Source organism: Mixophyes fleayi, chromosome 9, assembly GCF_038048845.1.
Source record: "Mixophyes fleayi isolate aMixFle1 chromosome 9, aMixFle1.hap1, whole genome shotgun sequence".
Taxonomy (NCBI): domain Eukaryota; kingdom Metazoa; phylum Chordata; class Amphibia; order Anura; family Limnodynastidae; genus Mixophyes; species Mixophyes fleayi.
In genome coordinates this window covers 28,237,796-28,258,837 of record NC_134410.1, presented here as the reverse complement: position 1 = coordinate 28,258,837, position 21,042 = coordinate 28,237,796, and the positions used below count along the sequence as shown (strand labels likewise).

The following is a 21,042-nucleotide window of genomic DNA, read 5'->3' as shown; positions in this document are numbered from 1 at the left end:
TTCCTATAAAAGCCTGGCCGGTTCCTGTCTCCAGTGCCTGATTATTGTGCTCATTGCCTCTGATCTAGCTAGTAATCATTTATTTAGTACATTCTACAAAATGACAGCTAGAATCGGATTGGCTGCTATAGGCAACATCTCCACGTTTTCAAACCTGCAGCTTTTTAAATTTACCCCCAGGACTGCTGTTCCTTTGGGGCACAGTTGCAACCAATATGACTCCTGGTGCTACGTAATTTAAGGATCACAAGTGCAATTTGAGTCAGGTCTGTGCCTAACCTTTCTGCTGCCTAAAATACGCCAAGCAAAATGACACCCTTTTCCCCCCTAACAACAGTTATAAACATTTGTAATCATGTAAACTAAACTGAAAGACTGTAGTGTCACTTTCATCATGATTTTGTTGTTCCACCCCTCAGAATCTGCTGCATCACACGGCTCTCAGTTTGCCTCAGGAAAGAACCCTGATTTCAGTGATTCTGCATTTTGTCCCTGTTTTCTGATTTTGTAATATTGTTATTATGCAGTGCTGTACTTAGAATTAGTAAAGTTGCGTTCTACACACATTCTCTCATTTACATATACGTTATATATATTGCCCTATTACTCAGCCACCTAGAGCCCTATAATCACGTTATTTGTAAGGATAAAGTCCAAGCCAGTCCCATGTTGACCTAACAGCGCAGCAGTGTAGCTAATATCTATTATACCATAATCCCATAGACAAACAGGCGGGGAGCTAGTTCCTCTTTCTGTTAAACAGAAGTGGGTCTATTAGGACAACCAGCCTACTTGGTGAGTAGACAAAATGTGAACCGGTCACTCTTGTATTGTGTCATTTGTAGCGAATGCAACGTGTGTGATTGTGGAGAGGTCTAAAGGCAGATTGTGCGTTATAAATAAAAAGTATACAGGTCTGTACATGTGTAATGATTACATAACGTGTGTTGTTGCTTTTTATTTTCCTATTACCTATATATACTGTATATATTTGTATGTATATACACTTTAATGTTACTGCTTTAATGTTATAGCATTATAGCATGTGTATAACTATTACTGTATAACACACACTCATAAAAAGTGAGGCACTAGCTCATAGATGCCCACATTAATATTGTGTTTGCTGCTGAACAGGTGCATCTAAGCATATCACACAGTGCTAAGTAGAAATAAATATATATATATATATATATATATATATATTACTTTTTATATACTCAATAATAAGTAATTGTCAGTATTGAAAGACAGGAACTTTTCCAGGCTTTATTCCACACACAAATCTTTATGTTTGAGACTGTCACTGTACAATGGTGCGGTTGGTAGGACTCACCCATTTACACGCTGAGACTACTTCTAAGTGAAAGTGAAATAAATAAGTTGATTGAAAGGAACCAGGGGGTAAATGTATCAAGCTGCGAATTTTCGGCGGGTTTGAAAAGTGGAGATGTTGCCTATAGCAACCAATCAGATTCTAGCTGTCATTTTGTAGAATGTAAATAAATGATAACTAGAATATGATTGGTTGCTATAGCAACATCTCCACTTTTCAAAACCCCAGGAAACTCGCAGCTTGATACATTTACCCGTGGGGCCCAGATCTATTGATCTATTCTCCACTCACCCTATAGCTTCTTACCTAACCTGCTGTGACATCCTGTAAGTTTGTTGTAGCTCTCCCAGTTTTTGCCTTGTGATATTAATAATCATTTCTTGCTGAGGCTTTGTAATTTTTTTCTTAATCTATTTTTATAACAGATTAATTTGTGGAAGTACTTTCGAGAGGCATAGGACCTGCAGAACGGAAAATAACTTAAATGTAAAATGCGTTTGACATTATGTGGAGGATTCAAATCAGTGCGAGGTCCCGTAGACAGGGTTGGTTGGTGTAAGGTTTCTCTGCGCCCTAGGCAAAGCTTCAGCCTAACCTGATGTCAGACCTAGAATGCTGTCCAGGTTCCACTGCTGCCCAGGAGCAAATGTAGGATATCTACAGGGGGCTCCAAATGTTAAAATTCAGAACAAAGCAAAAAAAATAAATAAATTACTCACCTGTTACATACTGACATGTTCCCCGCTGCCCACCAGCTTTTCTCACACATGCCACCCGCACCCATCAGCTCTTGTCACACATGACACCTCCATTCCACCAGCTTTTCTTGCATACCCCATGCCCGCTAGCTTATCTTTCATATGCACCCCTGCCCTAGGTGCCCATGCCAGCTTTCACACGTCTCACTGCCCACCAGCTGTTCTCAAACATGTCCCTATGTTACACAGCTTTTTTCTCACATGCCGTCTTGCCCACAAAATTTTAATAAATACACAGCTTAATACTGTATGTATTTTATTTAGATTACCTTTATTTATGTGTTATGTATTCTGCATAATTAAATTAATTATACTAATAGCAAGAAGGGAGAGCCAAATAGTGGGCACATACTAATATAATAAATGGTTGCTTAAACCTTAAGTTCCTTTAAATTAATAGTATGTAACTTGTGGGGATTTCTGAATATAACCCTTCCCTGCATTTTCTGTAGCTCCCTCTTCCCCCATTTTCTACTCCCCCCAATTTTCTGGTGTTCCCTCTCTCTCCCCACATTTTCTCTTTTCGCATTTTCTGGTGCCCTTTCTCTCTCTCCACATTTTCTGATGCCCCCTCTCTCTCACATTTTATGAAGCACTCACTGTCTCTCGTCACATTTTCTGGTGCTCCCTCTCTCTCCCAATTTTCTCTCTTCTCATTTTCTGGTGCCCCCTCTCTCTCACTCACTCTCTCTCTCTCTCTCTCTCTCTCTCTCTCTCTCTCTCTCTCTCCCCCCACATTTTATCTCTACTTAGTACTTAGGGGTACTTAGGTGTTATTGTGTTTTGGGGTAGTAAAGTGTTAATATGTTAATATGATATATAAATGTCAGGCCAGTAAATACGTGAAAGGACTGTGGATTGTAGATAATATATTTTTACTTATTGTTTTCTTCTGTACTTGACACATAATGGCAGAGGACCTTTACAGAACTAAAGAACACTACAAAAAACGGTGGAAAACATTATTGGAACATTCTAAACATATACTGTGCAACTCAATCTTTTTATCAGATATCATCTTACAATGAATTAGCAACATTTTAGGGCTCAAACACACAAATTAAGTATTTTGTTTTGAAATCAAGTATTTTGAGACCATTCTCTAAAAATCCTGTATTAGCCCCTGAGGCACTTTCTGTCGCTGTCTGTGTCTTATTGTTTAGGTAGGGTACACCTTGTAGAAAATTTCTCCCGATGCAATATCGTTAACGATTTTTCCAACGGTTGGAAAAAAAACCTCCCGATCAGCCTGCTGATTCATGTGTACACAGTAAACACGATTTACCTTCAGATCTGTGCTCTTCGTCTGTCATGACCATAGGATGAAAAAATTGTGACTCTGCACATTCCACAGAGATCTATGGACACTGCCGGTCCTGAGTGCGTATACACTGTAGGATTGGAAAAACATTGTTCTATCGTTGAACAAGATATTTAGTTCAGTTTGTGCTGTGGAACAATACTTGCTCATCACTGCAGCCTACACACTAATGTGATTTCGGGCCCCACTGTTCAAATGCAATTACTGATCTAAGCTCAATCTGATCCACAAAGCCACAGGATTAGAGGTAGGAGGAGCTATCCCTACTGGGTATGCATACGCTAAGTTTTTATTATTTTAAATATGGTTCATCGGTAGCGCTATATATGCTTATTAAGGGTGCATTATAGTATTTGCTGAGCGATTCCAGAGGGAAGGAGAGGGTTCTGGGTAACTGGAAGCAGAGCCCTCTTAATGCATGGGCACACTGAACAGTTGCCCAGGGTCCCCACGAGCATAGGGGCCACATAGCCTTGCCAACTTTTCAATATATTATTCCGAGAGATTTATTCAGAACCTTCAAATCCAGTTTATTAAAACGTCTAGATAGACTAATCACTTCAGTATCAGCTGTTATGTGTTATGCGATCTTGCTGTTGCGAATACACATCTTGACCTTCACGAAAACAACGTACACGTATTAATTGTACATAAGCAGGACAAAATCAACACACATAATTTTTTGATGCCATAGAGCTATAATAAAGTCCTTCTAATGTTTTTAGCAGTCCATGTCCGTTGTATTCCCCTGCCAGTAGTAACACTGATTTTGTTGGAGTTACCAATAAATAGCTTTGCCTAGTGGCCCATAATGTTGTTAAGACTTCCCTCACTGGAAGCCCCCTAAGGGCTCTCCTGAATTAGAATATAATGAATTTATTTAATATAAGCAAGACACACTGGTTGGCAGGGTATCATACATCTTCTGGCTCTGCATCAGTTGAAGAGTCACAAGTTGCTTACAGGACTGCTAGACATTATTACATACATGCCAACTTTTAAGATTCTCCTGGGGGAGAAGTTCTGTGACATGGGGTAGGAGGAGGACGAGGTGACATTATCGTTGCGTCACCATAGCCCTGTCCCCACTATAAAAAGCCAAAATTCACGGCATTGAATGGAGGGAGCAGAGCTTAATGACGCGATTAAGCCTCGCCCCCTCCATTTGTTGCTGTGACTTTCTGCGAATGCGGGAGCTTTGCTTACTCTTACGGGAGTCCATGAGGACTCCCCGAAATTCGGGAGCCTCCCGGGAATTTCCGGGAGAGTAGACAAGTATGCATTAGTAACTTTACTGAATGCATACTTTACTTAAAAATGCTAAATTTTCTCCTTTCAGTAACAAAGATTGACCACATTCTGACACAAGACAAATACAGACGTGTTATTCAAATTATTTTTGGTGGGCATCCACAGTTTGATCAATATGTGCACTATGAACCTCATGTTTAGTCTAGTTCTATATAGAGTTTATATTACTGCAGAGCTTAACATATATCTGTCTTTAATCATGTATAAACATGGTCTTAGTGCTTATAGAGCGCGCCTGCACTTTGGACTGTGTGTTGTAGTTTCAGTAACAGCAGTGCGACACCTCGAGTATATATGGAAGTTAGGGTGTGCGGACCGTCCACCCTTGGAATGTTGTATATATATTTATTTTAAACTCTTTATTTTGAAAGGAAACATGAGAAATCAGCTACAATAAACAGTAGAATATAAATACACAAGTTGTTTCCGCAGAATTTTGTTATTTGGAACAGGAAGAGAAACAGAACAGAGGGAAGTGGGACAGAAGGGGGGGAGAGGACAGGGAGGGGTGGGGGGCAGGTACTAAAATCAAAGACATTCAAACAGTAAACATAAATAGACGCAGACAGTAACTGAAACAAAAACCATCAAAATTGCGGCACTTTCCCGGAAGACATTGCACCCAGCTCGGAGGACCCGGAGGTGGCTCAGGATCTAAACCGCGAGGGGAACTACCACTCACGGAACGTGGGGGGGGGGGGGGGCAGAGGTGGATAAACAGCTACGACATTCCCTAAGGTACCAAGGGGCCCAAATACGTTGTGTAATTTGTTGTGACACTAGTAAGTGATACTCTCCATACGTGCGATATGACAGACATAATTCCTAAGAGCCAGCATGTAGGGGAGGGGGGGTTGTGGTTCCTTTAGTGGTTAGCTATCAGAGATTTTGTGGCAGCCAGATTATGGGAAAGCAACTTCTTAGAAGGAGCGCTCTCATCAGGTAGGGGGTATGAAAGAAGAAATGTTCAGGGGTCCTTAGACAACTGATGTTCAGAAACGGAATTAATGACCAAGAGGAACATGTCACAGAACGGGAATATGCGAGGACACGTCCACCAAATGTGGAGAAGTGAACTTTTCTGGCCACAATACCACCAGCAGCTCGGAATGGACATGGGAAATATCTTGGAGAGCCTGCCAGGCGTATAGTACCGATTGTAGTACCATTTGTAGGCTGTTTCCTTGATGTGCGTGGAGATCGAGCGAGTGGCAATCCCTTCCCTTCAATGACTTCCGCCCAGCAAGACTCATCCAGAGGGGGACCTAATTCCCTTTCCCAGTCACGCTCCTGACGTCCCTGTGAGTTGAAAGTAATCTCAATTAGCTAAGTATAGACAGAGGACATCATACCCTTAGTGAGTGGGGATTTTAAACACAGCCACTCAAAAAAGGTAAGGTAAGCTGGTGACTAAATTCTATTTGCCCCAGCACCTATCTATCCATAGGTGTCTGTAATCAGAGCAGTGTAGTTCCTACCAATAGTGCCTGTAGTTTAGAGGCACTAAATGAGGTAAGTCAAATATTATAAAATTAGAAATTGTTAATGTAGGTAGTCCATCTGAAATAGGTCACCTCGACGTGGTAGATGGGCACCCACAGTTTGATCAAAATGTGCGCTAAGTACCTTATGATTATGCAAGTTCTATTATAGAGTTTATATTACTGCAGAGTTTAACACATAGCTGTCTTTTATTATGTATAAACATGGTCTTAGTGCTTAAAGAGTTCACCTGCATCTTAGATTTTATATATATATATATATATATATATATATATATATATATATATATATATATATATATATATATTAGAGATGCTCACTGACCCCCGTGAAGTGGTTTTGGTTTTGGATCTGGATTAGCTACGTGTTTTGGTTTTGGTTTTGGCAAAACCGCCCTCGTGTGCTTTGGTTTTGGAACTTTAATTTTTTAGAAAACTGCTAAAATAGGTTAAAATGTTGCTCTTTTTTTGATCCTACATTATTATTAACCTCAATAACACTAATTTCAAGTGATTTGCAGTCATTTTTGACCACCTCAAAGGTCACAAACTCAGAAGAAAAGCCTGCCAGTCCTAGTATTTGTATTTGAGCAATGACAATTAGCAGTGGAGCAATGGAGCTCTTCTCTTTGTGTGTAACCTATATAACACCATACAATTTGACTGAAAAGTCAGAAGAAAAGCCTGCAAGGCCTAGTATTTGTATTTCAGCAATGACAATTAGCAATGGAGCTCTTCTCTTTGTGTATAACTTATATAACACCGTACAATTTGACTGCAAAGTCAGAAGAAAAGACTGCAAGGCCTAGTATTTGTATTTCAGCAATGACAATTAGCAATGGCGCTCTCCTCTTTCTGTGTTACCTATATAACACAGTAGAATTTGACTACAGAATTACACCAACCCTGACAGCACTAGTATTTGTATTTTTCTGTAATGAGAACTAGCAATGGAGCTCTCCTCTTTGTGTGTTTCCTATATATCACAGTAGAATTTGACTGCAGAATTACACCAACCCTGACAGCACTAGTATTTATATTTTTCTGCAATGAGAATTACCAATGGATCACTCCTCTCTGTGTGTAACCTATATAACACAGTAGAATTTGACTGCAGAATTACACCAACCCTGCCAGCACTAGTATTTGTATTTTTCTGCAATGAGAATTAGCAATGGAGCTCTCCTGAATGTCACTGTAGACTTTGTTGAACACTGCTACCACATTCCTCTTTCAATTCTATTTGACTGACCAATTGCTCTACGCAGTGTGCTACCCTTTCTGTGTCTCTCTTTCAAATGGCACTAGATCGCCGTGGATGGCGATATTTATAGATTTCAAAATTTGCGAGATCCAATGACGTCACAATGACGTTTTGCCTCGTTTTCGATTCCGAAATAGGGCAAAAGTCCCGAGCTGGCTCGGCTCGGTACTCGGATCCCCTAAGTTCGGGTGTGTTCGGTTCTCGAGAAACCGAGCCTGAGCATCTCTAATATATATATATGCGAATTACACATATTTTTGTAAGGACACCAGAATTAATATGACAGGACATGAGTGCTTCACTGCTGAGAGCCTGAATAGACTGAATAATTAAGCTGCATCTGTGAGATCCTTATAGAAAGTAACACTATCACCAAAAAGAGAAGGATAACTTTTATTGTTTAAAACATCACTAATTATTGCTTTACTCTACCTGCAGGCCCATTGGAATTAAAAATATATTTTCACAGGTTAATTGAATATGCAGTTGTAACAGTATCAGCAGCGGTAAATTTGTTAAATGAATGAAACTGGGAGTTTCCTAGACACCTTGCCAACCAAATACGTTGGAAATGGGTTGCACCTTTTCCCAGGTCTCTAATCGGTTCGCTCATCCAACCATTCAAACTGGGGGTCAAAGTGATGAATTTAGTGCCGACCTGAGCTAGAAATTGGGGTTTGTGAATTATTTTTTTTTTTTTTTACTTCTTGATTCATTTATGTTTTCCAATCTGGTCTGGGTGGGTAAACGACAAATGGAGAAGCAGACATTTAATAAACATTTTTAGCATGAGTGTTATAGGGATTTGTTTATTCAACATTCCTTTTTTTAGGTTTAAAGGGCATAGGACCATAGCCTCCTACTGTGTGGAGTTTGTATGTTCTTCCCGTGTTTGCGTGGGTTTCCTCCGAGTGCTCCAGTTTCCTCCCACACGCCAAAATCATACTAGTAGGTTAATTGGCTGCTATAAAAATTGACCCTAGTCTGTGGGTGTATGTTAGGGAATTTAGACTGTAAGCCCCAATGGGGCAGGGACTGATGTGAGTGAGATCTCTGTACAGCGCTGCGGAATCAGTGGCGCTATATAAATAAATGATGATGATATCTATTTTAACTGCAGGCACTACATACAACTCTGGTCCTTTATAAAAATTGAATAATAAAATAACCATAACAACATTTGATGTATGATATTTGACAACTGTTGCCAAGACAAAAGCAACCATTTAATTGTGCAATTAGTAGATCTTACGATACCTCTCATTGCTCTTCAGAGAGATTGGTTCTGATATAGTCAGTTTGGTGTGTTAGAACTAATTTGTCTAATATATACCCCTCCTTATATACACATGCGGTATCATGTGAGATTAAATAATACTGTATTGTGTTTTCACAAGAGAGCGGGGAGATTGGGAGAGGGCATTAAAGGACGGGGGAGAAGGGGGAGGACTAGTGTTATTGCCAAGCACTTTGGTCCTGATACGACCGAGAGGTCACATTAACAAGAATGTCTCCTGCTCTCCACAGCTATAAGGAATCGGATCTCTAGTGAAGCTGCCGATAATAAAGTGCTGACATGGTGTTTTCTGGTAAGGAACTGCTTTCTGGCTATTAAACCACCTATCTTCCATTACACTAAGTTCTTTCATATGTTATCATTTATTTATTTACCCACCCTCTCTCAATAATCTGATCTGTCAGCACCCACCACATACACACACACACACACACACGCACACACAGGCACAAATGCACGTACACACACACACACACACACATACATACACATACACACACACAGATGCACATACATACACACGCACTCCTGCCCTGCTAATTCCCACCCAGTGTCCAGGTGTGTTACATTCTCAGGCAGTGGAGAAATGTTATCTATATTACCCCTCACCTTATCTCTTCTCCCTCAATCATCAAATGCACACTAATATAATAAACAGGTATGACTGTTACAAAAGTTCAAAGTTACCATTGTGATACTTTTAAACTTTCTTTTTTGAGTTTGCTTTGAGTTTCCATCTTTTTAATGTTAGGAGATTGGCTGCTCCCATAATTTCCACCACTGACTTTCTGACTGTAGCAACATGAGTTAAGTTAACCAGATGATGAAAAATAATTAATATAGCGCATACTAATTCAGACATAAAGTCAGGGGTAAATGAAAAAGTAAGCAATTACGTTCTACATGAAAGGTTACATCTGTAGACTTGTAATTCAGTGACAGTAATTAAGAAACACTATAAATGATGCTAGCCAAGGGGTTAACTCTTAATGATCTAGGTCCTGATTCATTAAAGAACTTAAATTAAGAAGTTTCCTATTTAAGTCTCCTGGACAAAACCATGTTACAATGCAAGGGGTGAAAATTAGTTTTCTGTTTTGCACATAAGTTAAATACTGACTGTTTTTTCATGTAGCACACAAATACTTGATAGCTTATTTGTACACTGAAATTTAAAGTTGATATTTTATGTGCAAAACAGAAAACTAATTTTCACCCCTTGCATTGTAACATGGTTTTGTCCAGGAGACTTAAATAAGAAACTTCTTAATTTAAGTTCCTTAATGAATCAGGCCCCTAATGCGAAAAACATATTGCAACCTTTGTAAACACATCGGCAAATGGTACATACCATGACAGCTTAAAGGGTAACTCTACATTCGATTTATATTAGATTTGTTTATTTCCATTGTCATTATATATGAAAACAGATTTGTTGTGTAGATACAGTTGAATCAAATGCACAAACATAGTTATATTCTAGCGCAACTGAAATAATCTGCCAGAGAATAAAAGTGACTAGGGGCTAGATTTACTAAACTGTGGGTTTGAAAAAGTGGAGATGTTGCCTATAGCAACCAATCAGATTCTAGCTGTCATTTTGCAGAATGTACTAATAAATGACAGCTAGAATCTGATTGGTTGCTATAGGCAACATCTCCACTTTTTTAAACCCGCAGTTTAGTAAATATACTCCTAGATGTGGTATTTAAGCTCTTCCATTATAGGCTCTGAGTGGCTCTTGGCATTTGATTTCCCAGCATGAAATCTGGAGTACAATAATGTTAGATCTAACAACACTATATACGTACACTTTATATAAAGCAATATCAATATTAGGTCTACTGGACCTTTATTTGATTATGGCGTTTATACTCCTCTTTTGAAATGACGCGGCTCAGGGAAGCAGAACATATCAGTTACAGAATCAACTGCTGTCTGAAAGGGCCATGTATGAAGAGGGAAAACTACACTTTCCCGTCATCCCGTTCAACTATACTTTGCCCCCATACTTATTTTTGTACCCAAATTAAAATTTTGCTATTTAATGATTACCTAAAATCTTCTTCTTTCTTGGTCTGACGTAATCCAATGAGAAGATGGTAATCCGTAAGGGAAAAATATGAAAAATAACCCTATGTAATGAGAGGTCTGCTCCCAAGGACACGGGGCACAAAATTAATTAAGCTCCGGTGAGCCCTGCTAGTTAATAGTTAGGCAGCCAATCGGTCTTACACAACTCAGCCAATCATAGATAGATATATTGCTATTTCCTGGCCAAGGCTCTCTATTATGGCAGTCCATCTTTATAGATTTTATAACAGAAGTACACAAATCGGAAAGGCATGACACAGTCACTTTACCCCACCTTCTGACCTTTGGCTGCTGTCCTTGGCTAGCCATTGTTGAACTCCCTGACATGGGATTCTATTGCTGTTGGTTCTAGTCTCATGGGAATCCTAACATTTAGTCTGCTGTATGTACACCCCATATTATCTTTTGACCTTGACCTTTTCTCCTCTTCCAATTGTCCATACTCCAACCATGAATGGTAAACGCCTAAAACTCCAGAGTACCGATGAGTCTATTCAACTCTAAGGGAGAAGTTACGGCCATCGGTACAGAGCACAAGTAGCCAGGTTGTTGGTGTTTACAGAAAGTATGACATTAAAGTTGTGTAGTTTTTGAATCTTTATAGGTTATCTCTGCAGCAACCTATTGATTTATTACATTTCTTCTTGAACATTACTTGTATTGTGGATAGAGTATGTGGTAATACAACACACCTTTTGTACAAACATTGACTCTACTGATGTAAACTATGGATGTGTTTTGCCAGCTAATTTGATGATATGTGCCTCTATTTATATTCAATCAATTACTCCATGAAGTAACCATGACAAAGGTCAGCGGCACAATGCATAGATGTGATGTGTTTATGCCTCTTAGGCGCGAATACTCACAGAGACATCATTCACTGCTCTAACTGGAGTTTGTATGTGTCAGGACTACCTTTCCTCTTAAACCCTCCACCCTTCTTGGGAACCGGTATATTTATCACATGGATAATCAGTTTATGCCATCATTATGTTCATCCTTGTGGCTACTTGTGGTATATACAATCCCTTGGCTGCTTATTTGAAAAACAATCGGTATTGAATACCATCAGATTCTTGTCTTCATGCATTATACATCAATTATTTATATTATATGATATATTATATTTTTGTATTATATTGTCATGAATTTGGCATTTGCATAATATTTATGCGCTTTTGTGTGATGTTTTCTAATCACGTGTTTCGTTAATTTATCCTAAAACTAATTAATCATATATTTATCATGCCTTAGTTAATTTTTTTAGAAATTTGTGTGTGTATATTTGTGAAATGGTGTGAATTATTCCAATAAATCATGTAATTATATCATTTTAAATGGGTGGTTTGTAATTGAGTGCTATTTATCAATTTCTTCTTTTTTTTTACTTATTTGAATGCCTTTATCTGGATTAGCACACCACGTAATTTCCCCCTTACAATAACAATATAATATATAACTTTTGGACAGAGTGGACATTTTGTTCCTTTTGGCTTTAATATAGTATCTACTATACAAAAAACTGATCTTGATCCAACATCATATAAAACTCCAGCTTTCTTTCTCGTTTTATATTGGGTAGAGTCGCCTAGGTGATAAACAATAACACAATAAAACTTGCAGGGTCAAATCCTGATACAGATCCCAGTGATCTTGGACAAGTCAAATTGTCTTCCTGTGACCCCATAACTTGAATGGGCAGGGAGTCTATGCCTAAAAAAATGTCAATTTCATGTTAATAAGTTACTATAAAGTTACATTACGTTAAATGCTCTCTTCATTCCTCTTGACGTGTTATTTCCATTTACTCTTCCTTAAGGTTTCCAGACCAAGGATGACATCTATTGCTATTCTCTGGCCAAGGCTCTATATTATGTGGTCTCTCCTGTCACGGTTGGATTTTATGCACCATGGGGTAGACGCAAGGATACTCTTCTCAACAAGGTTGAATGTGAGTATTAGAAGGACAATGTTTTGTTTGGCTGTCTCAGAACTATTGCCTGCATGTTTGTTACTGGTGGGTTTTTATCACATAGGTGAATACAAGAATTCCACTGATCTTTCTCTTTATCCAGGTGAGTAGAAGGGTTCTGCAATTCCCCTTCATATGGAGGAAGCTGAGTAGAATACCTGGGATTCCCCGTGATATAGAACAAGTTGTGCAGAATACCTGTAATCCATATTCATATGGAGCAAGCTCAGGGGAAAACCTGTCATTTTTCTTCATACAAAAAGCAAGATGAGATAAAATAATAAATATACTTATATTAAATGTGATGCGAAATGAATGATCTGAACGAAATCTTCTTTTGTTCTTCCTAGTGAAATATTCAGATTTATGGAAAGGAAAAATATAGAAGAGTGTAAAACCAATATAACAAAATATCCACAGCCAATCGTCATGTTTTATTAAAACAAGTGAATATGTGACAGAATAGCAGACAATCTTTACACTTCTCCTTGATGTGACACTCATGAAAGAATTTAAATTTTAAAATATTACACGCTAAATAGTATGCTTTTATAGCCTGTCGCTGCAGTGGGGAAATGAGCGAGCAGTCAAATACAGCAGCATTCATATTGTAAAGAGAAAACTGTCCCTGTTACAGTAGCTTTAGGGATAAACAAAAAATCTAATTGCATTTTTAATATAGTCATTTAGAGAACTTTTTATATTTCTGTTTTTGGGATTTGTATATTTTTATTTTTTTGGAGAGACAATAATTTCTGGTTCAAAGCACACATCACTGTCCTAGCTTCAGCATAACAAGGGGCAAGGGGAATACAGGTACTGATAAGCGCCAGTGTTTGAACAAGTCACGAGTCAGGTTTTATTACTATTATTTTAATTATCACATGGGCAGTGTATAGTTACTTGTTAACTATTGTGTGGAGAAATCCTCTAAGCCCTCTGGCATGACTGGTTTTCTGACACGTCAACATCCACACAGACTGTCAGGCATTTTGGGACCCGATTCATGTTCTGACGCACCTGTGCACAACTGGCGTTTAAAAAAAACGAGCAGGAACTTGAGCGTAGTTCCGACCATGTTCAAATACACGCGGATCTACCTTTCCATTTGAATCTGGATATGATTACGCTATGGCTAAACGTTACTTGGCGTGTGTAGACAGCCAGAACAGAGGGCAGGATACGCACAATTATTATTATTATTATTAATTTTTATTTATAAGGCGCCACTAGGTGTCCGCGGCGCCGTACAGGGACAAACGAAATAACAATACGAGGAGAGATGGCACAGAACAGTAAACAATAATCACAGTAACTCAGTGAGCTCAAGGCACAGCTAGAGGGGCGGGGGAAGGTCAGCCAACAACGGCACCAAGTAGGGAGGGCACGGATGAGAGGGAGACCCCCAGGGGAAGAGGAGGAAGCGAGAGGGGATGGGGGAAGAGGGTCCTCAAGGAGTAAGGCTAGATAGCTGGCGAGCAGAGTTAAAAGTGGTGAAGACAGGAGGAGAGAAGACCCTGCTCGAAGGAGCGTACAATCTAAGGGGAGGGGAAGACTGACAGAGAGACACAGGGGAGAGAGGGAGAGAAGGAGGAACGGAGGATAAGGATAGGGGAAGGGGAATGAGGGGGAAGAGTCAGAAGAAAAGGTAGGAATTACAATGCATATTTGTAATATAAAACCCCATCAGAAGAACGGATGCACACAAAAATATTCTATAAAATAAATTGGCAACTCTTAATTATTAATAAAAAGATTTATAAAAAAATATATATTTTTTTAATTTTTTTTCAAATCAGGATGTTCTTAATGTGTACTGTACATACAATGCAGCTTTATAGTTTATCTTACTTGCATACACATGTGCCAGCTAGTGGCTGCCGTGTAAGTCATCACTATCAGTCAGCACTTTCACCTGCCCAGTAGCTGGTGCAAATAATACGGCTAAAAAACACATACTTACACAATAGCCCCTGGCAGCCCTGGGTAAGCTGGTGCTTGTGGTTCCAAAAGCACTAGCAGGGTCAAACAGTCAAATGCTGCCTGGGCTTGCTGAGATAAGTCATTTTTATTACTATTACTCATGCACTTACAGTTCGTGGGCAGTGCCATTAAGAGCCCCAGTGCTGGTTGGCTCTAGGAGGGGGGCTTGCCTGATAAATTTTGCTGCCCCCTGGCAACTCCAGCAAATTCAGCACACTGCAGGTCTGTGTTATAGAGTTAGCAACCAAGTCTGGTGCTGCTCACAGCTTCATCAGGGGGACCCTGCAGTCGGTGCCCCTCTGCTATATTGGGATTTTGCCCCAGACTATGGAACTGGTTATTAATTTGAGGGGGAGGCTTTTCATAATTTTTTTTATTATACAGCAATGATACCCACTGATGCTGTCATCATCATAATCCTCAGTACATATCTTTATACCAGCCTTAGGGATGCTGCAAAAGATGCTCATTCTAAGAGATGCATCCATATCTAACTGGGGTGCATCTCTAAGAGTCGTACTACACTAATGCCCTTACTTTACTGCTATGTGCATGCCCCCCGATCCAAGGAGGACATCTTAAAGCAAAGCAACATTTCTCTATACATCTCAAATGTTTTAGACATAAGGGTAGTGCAGCAAAGTGCATTTCTACAAGTTGCAAATGGACTTACACCTATCTCTGAATCATGTCCTAAAATGTTAAGAGTTGTCTTCTTCAAAAGTTGTTGTTTGGTTAAATCAACAGGTATTCTACCATCCATCTGTCTTGGTATTATGACCACTATACCCATATGTTATACTGAACATATAACGTGTACCTTTGACAGTGTGGAGGTAGTCATTTTGTGGGCTGAATCAATTTTCTTGAAAATACAACCTATGAATTCTCTAGGAACTTGGAAGAATGTATCTCATGTGTTGGCGATGCCCCTAGTGAATGGATAGACTGAATAATGGCTCACACCACAAAATGGCTGCCTCCAATGTGTGTATGTACACTTTAAAGAACACTATAGTGGCCAAATTTATCAAAGAGGTATATTCTCCATGTGACTGTTTTCATTCTTGGGGTTCACAATGAGTAGCAGAATAAATTATAGTAGTTTCTGATTTTTAAAATGATACTAGGAGGTGCAGAAGCTAATGTTATTTTACTGTTATTGAAGCATATCTATCTGCCGAAACACTGAGCAAGGAAAAGGATGAGGTGCTGAGGACTGGACAGAAAACCAGGAAATGTACAGGAAAAGACCTCATCAAACTCCTCTTCCTCATAATATTTCACCACCCTGTCATCACAGAAAGGCACAAGCAACGAGAAAACATTCGATACGTCTTCATCCGATTCAGCGCGTGGGAATTCGCAGGAAGTGATCAGCTTTGGGCTGGACTGGTTACCACACTCTGTGATGGCATTGAGACATACTTTGGATTGGCGCCTATTAGCATTTATCGAGCCGTGTGCAGGAAAAGCAAAATTATAGATGCGCCACTGAAACACGAATGGGTCAGTAAGAAGTTTCTATGTATCCCACTTTGGCTTGCTACCTTGCTGGTCATCGTCGTTGCAATCACTGTGGGTGCTTTGTTTCTGATATATGGCTTTCCATTTGGTGATCTCACAGGAAATTTGGTGGCTGCTGCTGAAGGCATTGGGGCAACCGTGGTTGGCATCTCTGCAGCAGGAGCAATTAGAGTAGTTGTTGTGGTGGTTAGAAATGCCGCTGTTACCCAGAAAGGTAAAGTGGAGCGAAAAATGAATAGGACAGACATGAGCTCCCAGTTGGGCTTCATGAGTGATGTGAAGAGGGAGGTTAAGATAATCACCTGCTACCTTCAACTCATGGAGGTCTTCCAAAGGCAGAAAATTAGAGTTGTCCTAGAGATTACTAACTTGGACAAATGCATGCCAGACAAAGTAGTGGGCGTTTTGAACGCTATGAATATTCTGCTCTCTGATCCCAGAGCTCCATTTATATCCATCTTGGCTGTGGATCCCAGTATCATTGTGGAATGTGTTGAAAGCTCCCAGCAGCTAAAAGGCATGGCCAACAATGGCTATCAGTTCTTAAACCGGATTATAACATTGCCTTTTAGTATCCCCAAAATGGATTGTGAGACTAAATTAGTCTTGCTGAGAAATATAATTGAGGGGAAAGGTGAGCTAATTAGAGAAATGGAGGAAGATGTGACATTAGATGTTGATATACCAAATGAGAAAGATCAGCTACTGCTTCGGCAACGAGCTTCCCCTCACAATGAGTTTGGTGTCCATGACTTTCCCTTGATGGTCACAAGCTCCAGTGACATAGGGCAGTCCAACAGCTTTCTGACAGATAAAGGACCAAAGACCAAAACCTTAATAGATGAAGCCTTCAGATACCTTTTTGATGAAAGGATGAAAGATTATATCACTGACAATGTCGTCCACATCAGAAGGGTGGTGAACACCATCACCATAACCATCAGACTAATGATTAGGGATGTGCCGAAAAACCAGATACAGCCTCATAAGGTGACAGAGTGGGTGCTTCTGGCTACCCAATGGCCCTGTCGCCTCAGTTGGATATTGCAGTGCATCGAAGATGAACAACAGAGGAAATGCATGGAAGAACAGGCTCGTGAATATTCTCTATACTCCAGAACTTTACTTTGGAATGTTTTTGAAAAGTCCTTGGAAGAGTTGGATGCTATTAAAACAAACCTCAAAGATCTACTGGAGCTGGATGGGGACCCAGAGATCTTCCATAAACTATTATGTGACAACTTCACTGTGAAAGACGCCAACTTTTTTCTGCCATTTACTGTCAATTTAGACTGCTCCATTAAAAGACGAATGGAACTTCTGCGAGGCAGTAATAACATGTGGGAATCCAAGAAGAGCAATAGACTGACTATGCTGTCCTTGCTGAATATGAACATAGAGGAGGTCTGCAAAGAAGTAAGTGTGTACGGTTATTATTATTTCTGGCAAAAAAAATTCACAATGTTTTCCTATAGCTCTGTTCAAGAAAACAAAAACAAGTTAATAATTACTAATTATATTGTATAGCTCTATAGAAAGCCTGACAAATCAAATATTAAGTTTATTGCATTTATCAAGTCTCAGGACGTACTTTGTAAGGGAATATATTAGGACTGGGTATATCAAAGTGAGCTGTATACATATTGACTACAAAGACTACTCCATATAATTTATGATTTTCATAAACTGAAATTCATTTTAAAATATAAGAGAATAGTTGTTCTCCAAAGTAGAAAGAAAACAAGAAAAATGTAGTAAGATTTTAATCATGACATATTCCCTAAAGACAATGGTCCTGATTTATTAAGGAAAGTAAAGCAAAAAAAAAAATTCTCCTGGACAAAACCATGCTACAATGCAATGGGTGCAAGTTAGTATATTATTTAGCACATCATTTAAATACTGGCTGTTTTTTCATGTAGCACACAAATACTTGATAGCTTTATTTTTAGAGTGAAATTTAAGGTTGATCTTGGACATGCCCTTCCCCAACTATCAATCTGTCCCCACATTTTAAATTTACCCCCTCCCCTTCAATGCAACATGGTTTTACCAAGGTACAAATTAACTCATTTGTTCTGCATTACTTTCCTTAACGAATCAGGTCTAATGAGTCATCCTTGGGCAGGTGCTTGAGGATCAGAGAGTAGGAGAGACAAGGATGGCGACAGTCATAACAGTTCGCCCTCTCAGTAGCGCTCGTTCATGCCTCCGTTTTGCCATACATGCTATGCTATGGAGCTGAGTTTTGAAAACACGGCAGCATAAACATTTTTACCTACTACGTATTAGCCTGGCGTGGAAGGCAAGGGTGGCGCTACCAACGTGTTAGCCTTAATCAGGCCCTGAAGAGGGCATAATATGTACTATTATTAAAAAGGTCAGGTACCACACTCCCTACACACCTTTATGTCTCACACCCTTTCCTTCTTCTCTTCTAGATGACCAAACTAGGTTTTCGAGAAGAGAATCTTCAATTGTATCGACAGAAGATAAAAGAGCACAATCTGAATGGCCGAGCACTTGTCTACAGTGATAATAATGAGATCAAGGATGTCTTGTGTATGGGCCTGGGAGACTGGACACTATTCAGTGTATATTTCTTAGGAGTACTTCCACCACCTCCTGCTGCCCCCGCACCTACACAAGTGTTTAACAAGCAGGAAGCTCCAAAACTTTTTGTTGGATCCAAGGAGGACATCTTAAAGAAGAGCAACATTTCTCTATACATCTCAAATGAAAATCTCTAAGTCTCCCAACATTACATATGTCCTAGAATTCTTACACTCCGTGTGACGAATGTACTTTTGCTTGCACGCATGACTAGAGACTTGTCCACGCCCCTGTGGATATCATAAACTAGTTAATATAAAACACTGTGAGATACATTGAAGGCAGCTGTATAAAAACTTATGGTATTGATTCAAAATAATTTATGGACTAGGAACGCTTTGAAGGTGTGATCTGCGATCATATGGACTTTTCTGCAGTTCTCCACATGTCAACGGGAGATACAACTGAGAGTATTCCAATCTTCAAAATAAAAATAATGAAATGATGGCCTTCACCTCCTGGCACTTGTTTATGGTCTATTCCAGAGTCTTGAGAGTTAGGCTGGGTACACACTACAGTGTTTTCAGCCAATTATCGGGCCAATCACCCGATAAACGAGTGTTTGGCCCAATATTGCATTAGTGTGCTCCAACGAAGAATGATTATTGATCCGAAGCACATTGTATTGTTTCATTTGATTTTTTTAAACTGGACTAAAAATCTCGTTCATCAGTGAAACGCGTTGTTCCAAACCTGCAGTGTGTATGCACTCACGATCAGGATCTCCATGGAGATTACAGAGTCACAATCTTTTCAGATGATGGTTATGTCAAATGAAGAGCACAGATCTGAAGGTAAATCCTGTAAAATCGGGTGCACGCATGAATCGGCCTGCTGGTCAAGACTTTCAGTCGTTGATAAAATCATTAAAGATATCGCAGCGGGAGACATTTTCTGTAGTGTGTACCTAGCTTAACACAAATGCAATCAAGCACACAATCCTAAAGGACGTGCTATATCCTGTAATATTAAACAAACAAACCCTAGACGCCCCACCCCTCTGGACCCTGACTTCCCTCTTTATGTGTTTCTACACTGGTCCATTTGCATAGATTATTCTTTGAATTACCATCATCAAAATGCATTTAATAGACTTTAATAATGATGTTGAACGCTTTAAGAGAATGCTCCTGTGTACATGGCCTAACGCAGATCCAGTCCATTGTAAAGCAGAGTTAAGATGAAGCCTGCGCTGTTCAGTTGTCTCAGTTTTGTAGTTCTCTGTTATTTTACTATATGATAGAAATGTTTCTGGCTCTATGATGCTATGGATAATGCGACTTATTACACTTAAAATCATATAAAAAAAAATAGGAATTTGCTTAATTAAACTTTCAAAATAGATTGAAGGAAATGTACATAATATAAAGTTATTATATTACAATATATGAAAAAGGTGGTGTAATTTTTCCCCTCAAAATATATAGAAATAGAATAGATTAGCAAATACAATAAATAAATAAATGTCTAAAGAAAATTGAGTGTTGTGAAAATAGCTACAAAGACTTTTTTATGTTTTCTAACAGGGACACTTTAAGGGAATCAGAATTTTGAGATACATTCAGTAGGAATTCTAGGGTCCATTTATTATTAAACAGCGTTACCATCCATTATGTTTCAATGCAAATCGCAGCGATACATAATGCAGTACTGCTGACATTTACCAGGCTGAGGTTACTCTGGAGGTCCCAACATTGACCACCCCTCATTCACGAACTTTCGATAGTTCACCAGCAGCAAAATACTGCGCTTATACCCAGGAGGGATCCAACAAGGGCTAACAGATTTCAGCAGGATCCCATTGAAAATGACAGTTAACGGCACCCTGAGATGGGGCATTACCTTGCTGTGAAAAGCAGAGATATTTGCAGCTTAATAAATTGGACACTTTCACAGTCCCCATATTGATGAATGGGGTCTGCATAAAGCAACGTTAAATGGGTTATGTCATGACTCCTGTGTTGAAGCCTTCATAAATGATGCGATGACCATTTTATGGAGAAAACGGCTTGATCGCACCTTTGTAAATAGTATTTTAATAAATAAATGAATATTGACACT

General features: G+C 39.3%; 1 protein-coding gene across 2 annotated transcripts; it reads left to right on the top strand.

The window, feature by feature from the left end:
• The first annotated feature begins 671 nt into the window (after positions 1 to 671).
• On the top strand, positions 672 to 19,542 carry LOC142102339 (NTPase KAP family P-loop domain-containing protein 1-like). 2 transcript variants are annotated; one of them, XM_075187152.1, is made up of 5 exons: positions 672 to 795; positions 9,020 to 9,081; positions 12,706 to 12,837; positions 16,010 to 17,784; positions 18,810 to 19,542. In XM_075187152.1, exons 2-5 carry the CDS (start codon positions 9,069 to 9,071, stop codon positions 19,116 to 19,118), a joined length of 2,229 nt encoding a protein of 742 aa, XP_075043253.1. In that variant the 5' UTR covers positions 672 to 795; positions 9,020 to 9,068; the 3' UTR covers positions 19,119 to 19,542. The 2 variants fall into 2 exon arrangements, with proteins under 2 accessions (XP_075043253.1, XP_075043254.1); XM_075187153.1 differs by lacking the exon at positions 672 to 795 and adding an exon at positions 5,272 to 5,464.
• Positions 19,543 to 21,042: the final 1,500 nt, after the last annotated feature.

Bases quoted from the DNA above. Each gene is read 5' to 3' on its own strand.
- LOC142102339 (XM_075187152.1), top strand. The intron at 12,838-16,009 runs GTGAGTATTAGA...CTGTTATTGAAG, and splicing joins TCTTCTCAACAAGGTTGAAT to CATATCTATCTGCCGAAACA. The intron at 17,785-18,809 runs GTAAGTGTGTAC...CTTCTCTTCTAG, and splicing joins TAGAGGAGGTCTGCAAAGAA to ATGACCAAACTAGGTTTTCG.